General features: G+C 42.3%; 1 protein-coding gene across 2 annotated transcripts in view; it reads right to left on the bottom strand.

Annotated features, from left to right (window-relative positions):
- The window catches only part of vps13b (vacuolar protein sorting 13 homolog B), a 325535-nt gene that overhangs the window by 16346 nt on the left and 293534 nt on the right, over positions 1-15655 (bottom strand). For both annotated transcript variants that reach the window (XM_088600797.1, XM_088600796.1), the window contains exons 44-49: positions 14900-15055; positions 10490-10753; positions 9031-9114; positions 7915-8090; positions 5614-5781; positions 1349-1556 (exon numbers count right to left, since the gene is read on the bottom strand). In XM_088600797.1, the coding sequence (XP_088456923.1) occupies positions 1349-1556; positions 5614-5781; positions 7915-8090; positions 9031-9114; positions 10490-10753; positions 14900-15055 (1056 nt within the window). The remainder of the gene's footprint in view (positions 1-1348; positions 1557-5613; positions 5782-7914; positions 8091-9030; positions 9115-10489; positions 10754-14899; positions 15056-15655) is intronic.

Here is a 15655-nt window from a genome sequence, read left to right as displayed (position 1 = left end):
GCTTACTCTCATCCCCACTGATTGTGCGTTCCATAATATAAACAGAGCGGCTAAAACAAAAGGCCCAGATTACAGGAAAAACTTCCAACTGGTTTCTGGCAGTACCTAATAAACTAGAAGTACCGCGGTCACAATGCTTTATTTGTTTCTGTTTCACAAGCTATTACACATTTACTGCTTTTGTTTTGTGATTTTGTGATTTTTTTTGCTCAAGCTTATCTGCTTTTATTCTGGTGATTTTTAACCCTCTCAGTTCTCAGCCCAGGCCTTAACAACATGTGGAAGTGGGAAAGTAAAGGGGGTCTGAGTACTGATGAATGATGCTTTGGAACACTTCTACCTGCTGTCGCTGGTTTACGATGGATACACGTAAGACGGCTGTTTGCCTGCACTATTTGATTTTATTCCCATTCTGCAAATCAATAGCAGACACTGCCACGTGTGGTTAACAAAAGCAAGAATCAATGCAGCCTTGATTCACCCTTCTTTCAGATACATCACAAAGAAACAACATGGTTCAGAAAGTGCCTGAGGCTGGGAATCAATCACTTTAGCAGATATCAACTTGAGCATAATACAGTGATAAAACAGAATACTTCTGTCAAAAATCAAGGGGCTCCTGCAATCTTCCATGCAGGTCTTAGCTCACTTTAAGGATTTCTGAACACAAGAAAACACAATCTTCCTGCTTCCGTAACCCGGTTCTATGTATTGAGTGATCCTATCACAGCGCAAAGCTGAGTTTTGCAAGGTCCAGTCACAGTTCATTAGCCTCTGCTTGACAATGTATTTAAGTGTGGCTTGGCAGCACATGTCCTGAAGGGTGCCAGGCCACGTCCATTCAACCCCCTGCTTGACTATTGCTTGGAGCTTCCTTTGCCAGCTGAATGCTGTTAGGGGTGGGGAGATGCATGTGGGATCTTCGACTCACCACACACTAGCGATCACCACTGGCCAGGCGCCTGCAGCGCTGACTTTTATTAGCAAGAGTTGTGTTCTATTGGCCTTTGCCAGTAGTATCCCAGGACCTCAGTATTAACAAAATTGCATGGCTCAGCACTGGATGTATCGGCTAACGTGCGTGCGTGTCTTTAACTCTCTCACATGAGGCTGCAAGACTGATGGAAATGTCATTGGAGCTCGATGAGAAAAACACTCCTAACATTCACAAATTCTGGGGCAGCATTTTCACAGAAACCACGTGCAAATGTACACACCATACATTCTTCCTGCACTGAATGCATTTAAAAGGCATCTTCTCAATCCTAAAAAACAACTGAAAATCAGCAGCCTGCTCCTGGAATGCACACGTCCTGTGGCCTCTGCCGCAGGAAAAGGAGCGGCTCACCTTCAGATTGGGGGGCATGACGACTTTCCCAGCAGGAATCTGCAGCACGATCTTCTCGCCCTCGAACAGCCAGAGGTCCCACTGGGAGCGGTTGACCAGCAGAGCCCAGGGCAGGAGCTCGATCAGCAGAGTGTTGAGGCCCGGCTTCCAGGCAGACAGCTTCACCTGCATGGGGCTGTCCCACTGGGCCAGCGGCTCCGCGGTGCTCCTGACAGGGCAGAGGCAGCGTGAGCAACACAGCCGGGCAGGGGTCCGCTCCCCCCCCCGCAGCACGGGGCGACCCCACCTCCCGGAGAGAAAATCACAACGCTCTCTCCTGCTTTTGCAGGAAATGTTAGCGGTACAGCTCGTCCCAGTATGGCAGCGTGACTTGTGATAGAACTGCCTGACATAGCTGATATCTGAGCGCACACCCTGCAATCTGTGTGGGTCCTAATGCAGAATCTAACCCTAATGTATAGTGATGGGGACAATATACTGCAAGAAAGATGCCATCCTTCAGATGAGACGTGAAACAGAGATCCTGACTCTCCGTGGTCATTAAAAACCCCAGGGCGTTTCTTGAAAAGAGAAGAGGTGTTACCCTAGTGTCCTGGACGGATTTCCCATTGGCTTTTACCAATCCTAATAATCCCCATCTCTGAACGGGCTTCGTCACTCTGCTCTCCTCCCCACTGAGAGCTGGTGAGTAGTGAGCATACTGGAGCACTCTGGCTGCTACTGCATCATCCAGGTGGGGCTGCACACTGGTGGTGGTGGAGGGGATCCCCATTACTTGTACAGCTGTTTGAGTGGAGTGTCCAGAATAGAGTACAGAAGTGTAAGGATTATTATTATTTATTATTTTAAGTCTTGATGAGAATAATTGTGAAGAATGAAAAAAGGAAAAATAGCAAAAACCAGCAACCCAAACCAAAGTTTTGGTTTAGTTTAGCAGTGCTCCCCTACAAATTGGTTTTTGAGTAACAGAAGGTGCACTTTTCATAGCAAGTTGCATTAAGGAGGTCAGTCAGGTTAGGTAGCGGTAGTTTATTTGACAGTTTTACCTATTATTTTATCTATTATTGTCTCTGGATCCAATCATGAAAAGAACATATTTGAATCTGATTTTTTTTTCAGTAGTACGAATCATAATCTTTTACAGCCAGATTCCATTCGCTCACTTTTCCAAAACTGCTACAAGATGTTTGCCTAATGATTATTGAAATGTTTTGCGATTATTAAAGCTCGACAAAGAAAGAAAAATAACATTTATTCATTACGCTTCCTGTGCCCCTAAGACATAATGCTCAGACTCAAAAGGCCAAGAGGGTGAGATAGAGATATTTAACTTCTGTCAAAAAGACAGAAGACACACAAACCTTATCTGTTAGGAATAATATACATTATTTTAAATTTGATCGTCTCGGCATCTCAGATCTGCTTCTGTTTGAAGATAGGAATCAGTGCTAATAATCCTCCAATCAAGCACAGTTTGGCAACCATTAGTAGCTTTCTGGGGTTTCATATGGTCTGTCACATATATGGTAAAACTTACTTAGCCTTGTGCTTTGTTATAAAGTTAGAATCACAGGAAAGAAAGTAATGAATGACAGAGTAATTCAATACCAAACCACGAGATACAAACTCCAACGTTACTATCCCATAGAGTATGGGTACAGAACCACAAAAATGCATATGGTCAACATGCCTAGACTGAAATTTCTTTATAACAATGCCTGGGAAAGCATGTGTGCTATCAAGATGTGTGTTTTTTTTAGACAAAAGACCATTCCCTGCCTCTGGGGACTAAGGCACATATTAGCTGATAGACACAGCTGGATATGTACACATACACACATACCCCCCTGTAATCATCATCTTTCGGAAATCAAAGAAATCAGAGGGTTGTAGGACGGATGACAAGTTTAAGTCTTTAATGAAGGCAGGCTGTAATAAGGACCGAAACCTAATCCTTGAGAGATGCTTTTGCAATCCCTTTATTTGACATTGCTTATTTATGTGATGAGCAAACAAAAGGCTTTGATTCGCCTTCTTTATCAAATTAGCTGGATTACCTTAGCTTTCTACAGCTACAAGATCGAGTACTCCTATAGTGCTGGGCTACCAATCTAGGACCTCCACAGGTTTATGACTTTCGTATTGGGAACAAACCTGAATTTTTACTTTATTATTATTGCCTTTAAAAGTAACATCTCTAAGTGCTTTACAGTAGGTGTAAAAAAAGTTAAAAGAGAACACGAGGACAGCACAATCCAAAATAAGCACATACTGTATATATAAACACAAGCAGAAGATACCTGGGCACTAGGAAAAGGAGCAGACACCGACACTAATTAAATAAAAGCCTTTCTGAATTAATAAAAAAATAAAAAAACAGGTACATTTAGAAAACAAAAACAAAGCCTGAGCTAGCATGAGGACCTATGATTTGTTTGACCTTTCAAGTGGAATAGATTGTCTTCAAATAACTCAGTCTCCATGTCAAAAGAACAAGCTCCTGGGCCCTTTCCAACAAAGAGAACTTTCAACTCCTGAATAAATTATCAGACCACAGAAACAAGCCAATACAAAAAGAAACTGAAAAGAATACATCTAAATATCAAAGGCGACGTAAAAAAAAATACGGTTTGATTAACTTTCTTCAAACTTCAACTGTTTGATGAAATGCGGGTGACAAAAAAAAAATCAAAGGATTATTTAGGCAACAATAAGGATTATTTTTGTTCACCAATACCCACAGTAATGAAAAAGCAAAACAAAGGAAGTTGCCTGAAGTGCAGAAATCTAAACCTCGTTTGAGAGACACATTTAAGTAACGGTTTGGTGTCATGTACAAGGATGACGCAATGTCTTTTGAGAATTATTTGTGCGACCTCAGTTTTGAGAACGGACACAAATGAAGCACAAAGCAGTTCCTGTTTTCATTCTGTGTGAGAAGAGTCCTTCTGTTCCTAGGATTCCACAGACAGTACAAGCGAGTCATCGGCAGGATACGCCGCACGCAGGACTGTTATTCGAAGACCTCGAAGGAACAGCTGATCAACACATGCTAATATTGGTAATGCTACCACTGTTTGTTTCTTCTTTCACGACAGGAAGGTCTGAAGCCAAATTCAACACCCCGATCACCAAGAACAGACCCACAAATCTCAGACCACTCTTATGTATCCAAAACACTGCGATCTCCGTGGCAGAATTAACCACTGATGAGCCAGTGTGCAGAATTTACCCTTGGAACCAACGCCTGGGAAAAGGCAGGAATATTTCACATGATAAAAAATCCACATTTTCCAATAGAAAATGTGAAATGATGTGTTTGGATGTAGTGATTGTTTCGGTGTTACTAAGAACTTAGATACTTGGTGAGTGGAGAAGTTCGTTACATCTGCTGCTAAAAAAGTTCTTACTGTTGGTACTGTTTTTGTTCAGTTTTTAACTGAAGCTGAGATGGAATGGTTTGTTAAGGAAGAAGTCCCATACAACACAAGAAAGGCCTAAATGAGTTTTAAAGAGCTTCAAAAGTTTTAAACAAAAACAGGATTTGATTTGGTGGGTAAACACTTTACCACATGGTTATTTTAATCTTACACCATCTAGAGAAGTGCAACTTACGTGTTAAGAATCTTAAAATTCTTTCCCAAATTAAGTACAGTTAACAGTTGTTCAGCTTGTCTAACTACACCTCTCCTGTCCTGCTCTGGGTGAAAAAACACAGAAAAAAACTGTGGGATTCAGGCACCACTCACAACACTCGAGAGTTCTGCAGTGCACAGAATCCAGGATCACCATGGCAACTGCCTGAACACCAATCCCAGCGGCCCTCAGGCCAGCACTGGGGAAAGATGTGGGCACGGCCCAGTGGTTTGGATCCAGTCCAACTAGCCCTGCATCAAAGGGCTCATTTCGCCCTCTGTGTGGATGCTTTCACTGGGCAAGACATCTGGGGGGGGGAGCCCTAAACTTCCTATACATTTCAACAAAAAACGTACGTTTTTTTTTTCTTGCTTCCTGTTAAGACTTAATCCAGGATTTCAGTGGCAGCAAGAATCAAGTCTCTTCATGTAAAGTCAAGAATAGAAAGAAAAGGTGGCAGGCTTGGAAGACCAATCTGAGGCAAACGCAAACCACTGAATCACCCTATGTCCGCTGTCAAATCGTACAGTAAGTGCTACAGAGACTTTGGTTGGCCTGAGATCAGTGGCTGGTTTCAGTTTTGAGCTTCTCTTAGGCTACGTCCAGGAGCAGACATGCTCTGCTGTTACCTGTCTGGGTCCTTAGTGACATAAGGCCACTGTGGCTGGGACGAACTCTTCTCTCCGTAGAAGTCAGACAGGACCTGCGTCAGACTGGGCCCCTGTGGCCTGTTGACAATCTGCTTGATGAGCGCTGTGGAGACGGGCACCGCGCACTGAGAGGCGTCTTCCTCCTCCCTGTCCGGGGAAAGGGCGACAGAGACATGGAGAGCCATGGGAAACAGGAAGCACAAAGCTCCTTCCTGCGCTGATCAATTTACCCGCACTTTTTAATAAAGAGCAAAACACATGTGGGTGAAAAAGATTAACCTGCAATATCTAAAAATGTCTTTACATCCACACTATCTTCTATTACCATGAGGTACCAAGACGTTATGCAAAAATGTTACACCAGTCAGTTGCTTAAATGAATCCTACAGTATAATTTGTAACCTAGTTTTGGCCCATTTTCTCAGTGTGCAAACAGTAAAGTAATCAATGCTTTACTGAACAAAGCTATTCAACGACGGAAAAGAGAAGACGTCTATGCTGTTAAAATGAAGAACATCACAGTGTTTAGATTCATTTAATTTTACAACGTTAAAGATTCTACAATAAGCCAGTGCCTGAAATGAAAAGTAGAAAGCAAGAAGGCTCCACATTGTGCTTGGCTTTCTTTCAAACTTTCAGCATGGAACTGAGCTAGGAAATGACAAACACGATTAAATAAGAATCTTTTACATAGGGATGGCACACAGGCTGCAGGAATGCATCTGTAATGCATAAAAAATGAGCTCCTAATGAATATGAAAGTTTGGGTTTTGAAAAGCGCAATACCTAAGTCAAAAGGAATTAAAGAGTCACAGCTCAATACAATCCCTTTTTTGAGGAGGTTTAAAATTTCTATTACAAATACTGTAAGCATGGGGAAGTTACAGATCCTATTGTGTGGTAAAAAGAAAGTATTGAAAGAGACATAAGAAATGAAGTGGACTGCAGTGTGCTGACAGGTTTTGACATCCTGGGAGAACACTTATGGGCTTCTGATTCTTGTCTAAGCCTTATATGTGGTTTCGACAGAGTGCAAAGATGTAGAATTGGGACACAACATCTTTGGTTAACTTGTCTTCTGTCTGCTCTATGTAACCACAGTTTAAACTGTACCCCCCTCCTTTCCCACCCCCAACCAATTAAAGGCCACAACTATTTGTAACTTCAGGAAGGGAGAAATAAAGGATGTGCAACTGACATGTGCGCACGGTGTGCAACTGGGGTAAGGGATGCTTTTCTGAACACGGAACAGTGTTCAGTCAACTGCATGGTTTAAAACTAAACTTCTGCGCCGCAACAAGATTTTTAAAAAATATTTTGAGATTGTGTGCCCCTAGAATACTGTGATTAGGACTTACAGTACAAGGATACTGTATTATTCCACTTCCAAAGACAAGCTGCTGTGCCAGTGCTAGTTCATGATATAGCGTGGGGTCAAACCTCTGGACAATATCAACACACGAGCGCCAGTGGATGTGTCCTCTGCCCAGCCAGGCGGCTGACTGACCACTGTGGTTTGTCGGACGATCGTGCAGCCTCCCTGTCTGAAAGGGTTGAACCAACAGCAGCTGGACGATCAGCGGTGACGGTTTTATTCCCTCTCCGCCATTTCAGAAATTCAGGTATTTCTTCTTTAAGTCAGGGGAACTGTTTGGTATGCACAGTGAAGGCTGAAGAAAAGGTGGCTGTGAATCTGTACTTTTTCCTGCACTGCCCTTTGAAGCTCTTGGCTCGTTATTATTGATTATTTGTAGAAATGTATTTACGCAGCTTGGTAATGGCAGTGGAGATATCTGAAGAAAGGTTTGGACTTTGCATAAAAGCAATGAAGGGGCAAAAACCTGATTAATATCAAGGAGGAGACTTCAGCTCATTTCTTGAAAGCCTGGAGTTGTCCAAAAAAGACATCTTTGGTGACAAGCTAAATGAATTAAAAACACATTAGCCCACATTCCAGGCAAGAGACGGCAGAGCCTCAGGTAAGCTAATTTAGGTTTGCTGGTTTTTGTCCCAGACCCAGTTCTTGTCTTCACCTGGCTCCTGTTCTGGGCCCAGTTCCTGTCCTGATTCGGTACTTACCCATAACCTGGGTGCTGTACCAGGCCTGGTTCCTGTCCTGATCCGGTTCCTGTACCAGACCCAGTTCCCTCCCTTGACCAAGACCCGGTTCCCTCTCCTGACCCAGTTCCTATTCTGACCTAGTTCCTGTATCAGACCCGGTTCCTGCCCCTGACCCGGTTCTGAGGCCCAGCCCCTCTCCCTGACTGCTGTGGTCTGTACCTGGCCTGGAAAGTGAGGTGATGCGTGAGGTCGGACTCCACGTTGAGCAGCGGCTCCTCGCGGCCCTGGCCCGGGACCAGCTGGGACTCCCTCAGGCCCAGACTCCTCTTCTCGATGTGCAGGATGACGGGGTCAGGCAGGTGACTGACCATGATGAACAGCGGGCTGAACACGACCTGGGGAGAAGGCAACAGACTTGGGATTCTTCCGCCCACACAGTCAGGAAGACTCACACAACAAGAAGAAATAAATACATCAATAAACTCCTGAAGTCAAATTACCCCAAAAAATGTTTTGGAAAGGTTGAGGTGCATTTCTTCACATCCTTCATGGAGGACATTTTTATAGCCTACATAAAACCACATCCTCACACTGTAACCTGTGAGCCACACAGAATTCCATATGGTGTAGTAGGGCAGATACCTCTCTGTTGGTTAGCCATGGTTAGGATCATTCATTCATGGGAAACAGCTCACTTTGTTCTGCATTTCTGCCACAAGAATTATAATCTAATAGTCCTGTCTAGCCTGTTTTACCACCATCCACATGGAATTATGAGCAAGTAATCTTTATACAGCTGATTGTTTGAGAACCTAGGCATGGTGACTCTTTTTTAAACTTATTACTATATTTAATCTATACAGATTTATATTCAATGCATGTATTTGCTTTATTATGACTGCTTGGTCATAAGATTACAACAAAACATGGTACATTTAGAGCTGGGGTCTCTACTTTTGGTCTTTGCAATCCCCAGTCCAGTTATTCTTATAGGACACCCTAAATATACCGTTATTTAAAGATTAGAACAGTTTTTGAAGCCACTCATCAATTAAGCAAGTGATATTTCAATGTACTATACGAAACGCTGATCCTTTAAGGATATTCTGATGTTTGTCCCAAATGACCTCCAAATTAGTGAACTGAACACACTTACCTCTTCAATTATCATTGTTAAATTGCTGCAGGTCTGATTTAAAGGCTACCTGTCAAACCTGCTGGACTGGGGCTCTTCAGGACCTGGGTTGGGGACCCTCCGATTTAGAGGACAATGCAGCTGGAGAATCCCATGGAATATTTTGACTAGCTGTCTGCAGGACAAGTTCATCCACTCACCATCCTCTGCTGCATCTGGCTATCTGGCTCCATGGCAACGACGGTACACCACACGTACAGGAGTGAACCGCTGGAACACGGCACCTGCGTGGAGGACCACAGAGCACAGGGCCTCAGCACAGCTTATCTCTGCTTCATGCTATACACTACGGACTCTGGTGTACACTAATGCACTACACATACTGTGCTATACAGTAGACAGAGTTCATAAGCTTCATATCTCTGCAGGGGATTTTGTTCATTGATTAATGACTCATATTTTTGGAGGACGTTTTTATCCAAAGCATCACACCCCATTTATACAGCTGGGCATGCAAGAGGAAGAATAGAATCTTCTTACGTTAGGACAAGTCAATGATATTACCATTAAGTACCTTACAAAGTTGTCCGAAAGGCAAAGAATGACTTCTGACTACCTGAAGAAACGGAAATTCCACATGGGACGGCACTCCTTCACTTAACAATGATAATGGACTTACTGGAGATGTGCCCTGAAGCACGGAAATTAAAAGAGATGAGTGTTTATTTGACTTGGAAACTAAAGTAATATTTATGACATGGTCTGGAAACACATTCACATGTTCTGCACTGGCTTAAAAAAAAACAATAAGGATGCTTGGTGCTTAAACATCTTATATTTAGATGTAAAATTTGTCAGTGAAATGGTTGCTTTAACTATTAATGCTGGATAAAAGGCTATTAAAACTCAAATCATCCAAGAAGACTTATACCTATAAATCTGCCCTTTTTATACTAGCTCTTTATATGATTTCCTTTATTTTCTTCTCCTCTGCCATAGCTCCTTGTTAAGTACTGTACTTGAAATGCCAAAGAATGTTACAACTAGTTATGGTCAACGTGGGACTTGACTTATTGACTAAATCTGTGGAACACTGAGTCCTCACTTGGGCTTCTACATTTCAAGATAAAACCATAAAACTGGCCCTTGTCATTCAAGCTACAATATGACCCACCAAAGAGGATAAGATTGAACAGGCCAGTAATTTGCGTCTGGGTTAGCGTGACCCTGTATCAGAAAAAAAAGGAAGGGAAAAAGAGCAGTTTTGCAGTCTTTTGCTACAGTCCTGCAGACCCTTTGTGCTACGGGGTTAAAAAGCTCCACAATAAGAAGGTGCTAAAATGTGGACAGCTGAGGTTCAGCTGAGGACATCCTTGTAACCACAGGAGGACAGCAGCAGCACAGCGAATCTCTAAACAAAGAAAGTTACACGAGCAGATCTCACTGAAAATCTCACAGCTACAGCTGCGCGCAATGTGCTGGCTGTTTAATTAGCGAGGTCTCAACCCGCCCTCGAGCTTTGGTTTGGCACCTTGGCACAAATATCTCTTCCCAGTCCTCTAATGGAGCCGAGCACGAGCCTCAGAACCTCACTTCAACGCAGTTGAAGTCAAGGAAAAGTCCACAGCCCACAGCCCCTTGGGAAAGAGGAGGGGTCACCTGCACCACGGAGCTGCTGTCCCTCTCTCTCGGCTCGAGACGGACGTCCCGGGACCAGGCCTCCTCTCCGCGGGCGCGTACGCACAGCTCCGTCAGCTCCGCGTCCTCCAGCACGTAGGAGGGCAGCTTGCGCCCGGCCGCCAGGCAGTCCACGTGCTCCTTCACCACCGCCTGGCCGTCCAGCCCCACGTAGTGCTGCACCGCACGCAGCTCGATGTCCTGGCTCAGGCAGCTGCAGACGATCTGCCTGCCGCATATCACGATCTGAGGACGGAGGAGACGGCGACGGCCCGAAACGGCCATCAGAGACACGGACTGGGACACAGCTGAGTTTGGACAGTGTTTTCACCAAAGCAAATATTTTAATGTCCTTTCCTTACACATTTTTAAACAGAGCCTTTCCTGCCTCCCAGTGTCCTTGAGAATTAAAGCTCAGGTCACTCTTCGTAAAGCCACTCCAGAGTCTGTGGTTTACCCTAGCCTGCTGGTATGGTCGGTCATCATCAGTAACAAGTGTGAGGTGAGAGTGCTGGTGCAGTCAGTCACTCATGCTCCTGTTTAGTTCATCCTTAAATATTGCAAACCATTAATTGCATATCTCACTCAGGGCACCTTTTAGAATGTGGCAAGTGCAACTGCAATGCTGAAATGTACTGAGGACTCTGTATCTGCAGAAAGTAAATCTAAATGTGGAAATCCTATTACATCACAGTGCTCATATTACAAAAATTGAGTAATTAAAAGTTTGCCTAAATAGTCATTATCTAATGACTATATAAACCTTATATAAACAGTGTAAAAGAACATTGGAAGCTCGCATTTTGATGGTGAATCTTTTCCACATACTGTACAATGAAAACACAACAGGCTACACTTTCCATCAATGACTCATGTGAATTATGTTAGTATTAAATAGCCAACAGTCAGTTTGTGGACTGTTTGAGTAATACTGCTCCTTAGCATAAAAGAATATGGAGTTCAAGTCATGTGATTTCTAGAAAAAAAACAGGTGTTCAGTGTTTGGTGTTTGAGTTCAATTAAAATAGCCAAAAGGAGTTAATTAGGGATCTTTATAAGAAGTCGTAGAAAGAGGTATGGTTTTAATTAATGCAAGAAATGCAAACAGTGAAACAAATGCACTGAGTTATGAGGATCAAATGTCAGTATAATTAAAAGCAACCTGAAGCTGTGCTTCAACAATCAGTTAGACTAGTCAAGATAAAGTAGGAAACAGGCTCTGTTTGGGACAATTTGTGTTGCAAAAGGCATGTCACATCAGAGCAGGACTCTCACAACTGTCTGATGCTCTGCCATAATCACTTTTTGACGCATGGGCTACAGCAGTGATGCTACAGGAAGAAATAACTCGCACACCAGCTCTCCATTGACAGGAAATTTAACTGCATGCTGAGGGGTCTTTTCAGGGATAATGGTGGCATTTGAAAGACAAAGACCTCTGTCTTCTGTGGGTCAGAGAATATCTGAGGTGGTGGCAGAAAGAGTGGGAGACTGTTTTAATCACTGATGAATGCCAGCTTGCACTTGAAATACCTGATGCAAGACAACACGTGAAGAGACCGTGTTGATCGTTACCTTGACTCCCAGTGGACAGTGGAAGCATGGTGAACATGTTCTCTTAACACAAGAACATCCGTGGAGCAGAATGAGGGCAACCTCATTGCTCAAGTGATAAAATCTACGTTTTTTTCTTTCCTGCAAGTCTAAGAGTGACTTTCAGGCAGGACAATACTGGAAAGATCACACAGTGCAACGATTACAGTGACATGATGCCAAATAAACAATGTCAAGGTCTTGATGTGAGCAGCCTTTCTCCAGAGTGGAATGGGGAATCATTGGGATCACCTTATCCACGTCATCAACAAGAAATGGCCAAAACTGGCCAAGCTTTCTCCACCTCGCTGCAGCTGTGCAGGAAGAGTGGAGTAGTATCCCACAGCAGTCTGTCTCAAGGCTGATCAGGTCTGTGTGTCAGCACTGCCAGGAACGTGAAGGTCATGCTAGATACTAACCTTGTAATGTTTTCATTTCAATATATATCACATTTCATACTGAAAACCTCTTGTGATTCTTTGATCTGGATTATTGATGCTTTGATTTGATATGTACATTTAAAATATTAAATCCGACATCTGTGCATGTCATAGAGGATGAAAACATTCCAAATTTATTTCTGCTAATGACAAAGTAGCACATTTTTTCCAAAGTAACACTTTAAGTCATTTCTAAATGCCTAGTGGTGTAAACTACACGGAAAGCTGGCCTATAAATGTACGTAATAAGGACAACATCATCGTTTGTTACCATTCCTAAAATCATCAAGTCAGCCATTTGAATGAAATGCAGCTCAAGCCCTGTCATTTGTGTGAATAAGATCAAGATGTACATTTTGCAAGAAATTGTCAGGAATGTAAAGCAGCTTGTTTTGTCTAGAAAGTTTGAAAGACATGTGTGACATTTGACAACATTTACACAACAAAGTGTCCCTGCTTTCTCCACTGGCAATCTTTTGCGATTTTCAGTTTTCAATTTTCTTTTAACTGTAAGCAACTATTCTTTAGTTATTTGAAGCATATGTTAGGAACCGTTTTATCGTTAATCCAAATGACAAATGGACATCAGTTTAACTAATGTTCAAAAATAGTTATTCTTCTTTTGAAGGTATAATAAAGAACATATAAATGAGCTCAAATCCCTTACTTAACGCAGTGCAATTTAAGTCTCTAGTCTTAATTCCTGAAGACCTGAAATACTGAAAGCAAATGAAAAGCAGCATCAAAACTAGTTTGTATCTCCATTGTGATGAACTAAAATAGTCACTTTTACATAGTTCTGGGAAATCTGGTAGAAATAAATCCAAGCTTATTTTTTTCAGGATTTATATCTTAATTAAGACAAAAATACACGACACAAGGGAAATCATTAGAAACTCTGAACTTTTGATGATGATCCTTATTCTGGTCAAGAACAAATGTGTCAAACAAGTTACTAATCATCATTCTGGCTTTTAGCATAAAGTCCAGGTTCATTCTCTAGTAACACAAATATGTTCCTGTTTGAGGTAACACGATCAACTACTGACTCTTGATATGAGCAATGTGGTAAACTTACAGTATGTGCAGTGGCCAACTTAAACCAGAGCTGTTGGAGGTACCTACAGTATGACGGGTTATGAAGGCCTGAAGGATCAGTTTAAAAATTTCGGTACTGCAGCAGTGGGCATGTATTACTGCATCTTACCAGACCTTAACAGGTCATCCGGATACTCCGAGGACTTATGGGGCATCATTCTGAAGTTTAGTGAACGTGCACTGCTATAAAACAGGACGTTGAACTGCTATAAAACAGGACATTGAACAGTCTAGATGACAAGTTACACTAAGATGAACAGAACCCTCAGTATCTTTTTACAAGTATACACTGGTGTGCAAAAGGCTTAGACATTTCGCTTTGTTTCACGCAACTCTTTTCCTTCTTCATGCAGACACACAACTCTTTGGTAAACGTACATGTACACTAACATTTTAGCCATGTGGCTTTAACTTAACAGTTATCCCAGATTGTTAGGTTGCACAAGAAGCAGCTTTTTAAGCTTTCTGAATGTGCGGTAAGGAATAAATAATATTAAAGACGAACACCAGACAATGAGTAAATAGGATCCGATTGGCAAATATGATGCATTACTGCAACACGGCACGTTGAGTTTACTTTGAGTGGTGTTGACCATTTTTTAATATTTTAAGTTTTCATCAGTAACAAAATAGAATAACGTCCTCATCTTTGGAAGTACCTAACTTAAGTCTACAATAAAAGTCAGACAAGATACAGAAACAAGGACCTGACAGTGTCAGCAGCAGCCTGCCAAGCCTCCATCATCCCACTGTTGGCACCAATGATCCAAAGAATACAATGTTCAATACATATCCCACAGGCCAGGATCCAGTGATGCCAGGAGAAGGAATGTGGAAATTTATAGCAACAGTCAGACCAGGTAGCTGCGGAATATCCCCATTTAAAAAATGGACGAAGAATATTTTCCTTTTTCCAGAATTTTAACCACTGCTGGACAATCCAAAACTCAGTGTAATAAAAGTACCCGCAGCACATGATTCAAGTTTCTGAAAATTCAGCTTGTTTTATTTCCTCATCCAAACAGTTGATGTGGCAAACTACATAATTCAGAGATTATTTAGGACCAAAATCTCTGTACTGTCTATCCCTCAAGGAATTTGGTTCTCCTAAGCCAAATCTGGAGTTAAGGTTTCCTTCAAAAGCCTACAGTAGTTATGACAGTGCTGTACAACTACTGGTTTGAAAATATGAGGTTTGCACAATTAAAAGTCTAGGCTTGTGCACATAATCACAGGATTCGAGAGAAAAATTTAAACTTACTTGCTTTTGCACTCCATTAAGCTGCTGAACCTTGATGATGAGTGAGGCTGTCCTGCCTTTGTACTGGATGGTTCTGATGAGTGTCCCCACGTTGTCCACGCTGAACGGGTCGGACCAGCGCCAGTTTCCCCAGCCCTCGATGCAGATGTGAAGCAGCTGGAGGGAAGGAAAGATGAACCTTTTTTCATTTTTTTTGCCCTTATTTATGCTTGTTCAAACGGCAAGTAAACAAAAGGGCCTTTGTTTAAACATCTTTTACGAGGGAAAAAAATGTTCCTGTTTACTGGTTTGAACATGCTCTGAAACACTGTGCTATTGAAGTTCTGAAAGAACGGGTCACCACAATTATCTCCTTGGAAAAATGGAGTTTATTTTGATGGACATCGATTGCCACACATGGCCGCACCACCAAATCACATCATTAGCTTGCAAAACAACTTGCTCATGTATCCTACTGGAGCAAATGTGCCTTTCTGTTGGAGAAAAGCTATATATTTGTGCCAAGTTGTCCATCTATGTTTTCAGCTCAGCAAAAAAGTATTTCAGGTGCAGGTTGCTAAAACCTTTGTGTCTAAACAGACACCAGTTAAATAAACACAATGTATGTATGATAATTCTCAATGAAGACAAAGGCACTGTAGGTACAGTAAGTAGTTCATCCATGTACTGCAATGACTGATCACAGGATTATCTGGTCTTCTCGCCTGGACCACCTCAGCTAACCTATCTAATGAGCTGGACTGGGAGAGATGAGTT

This window comes from Lepisosteus platostomus, chromosome 12 (genome assembly GCF_059453375.1).
Source record: "Lepisosteus platostomus isolate fLepPlt1 chromosome 12, fLepPlt1.hap1, whole genome shotgun sequence".
In the NCBI taxonomy this organism is placed as follows: domain Eukaryota; kingdom Metazoa; phylum Chordata; class Actinopteri; order Semionotiformes; family Lepisosteidae; genus Lepisosteus; species Lepisosteus platostomus.
Note: the sequence above shows the minus strand (reverse complement) of the source record. Positions and strands in the feature narration are given on the sequence as shown.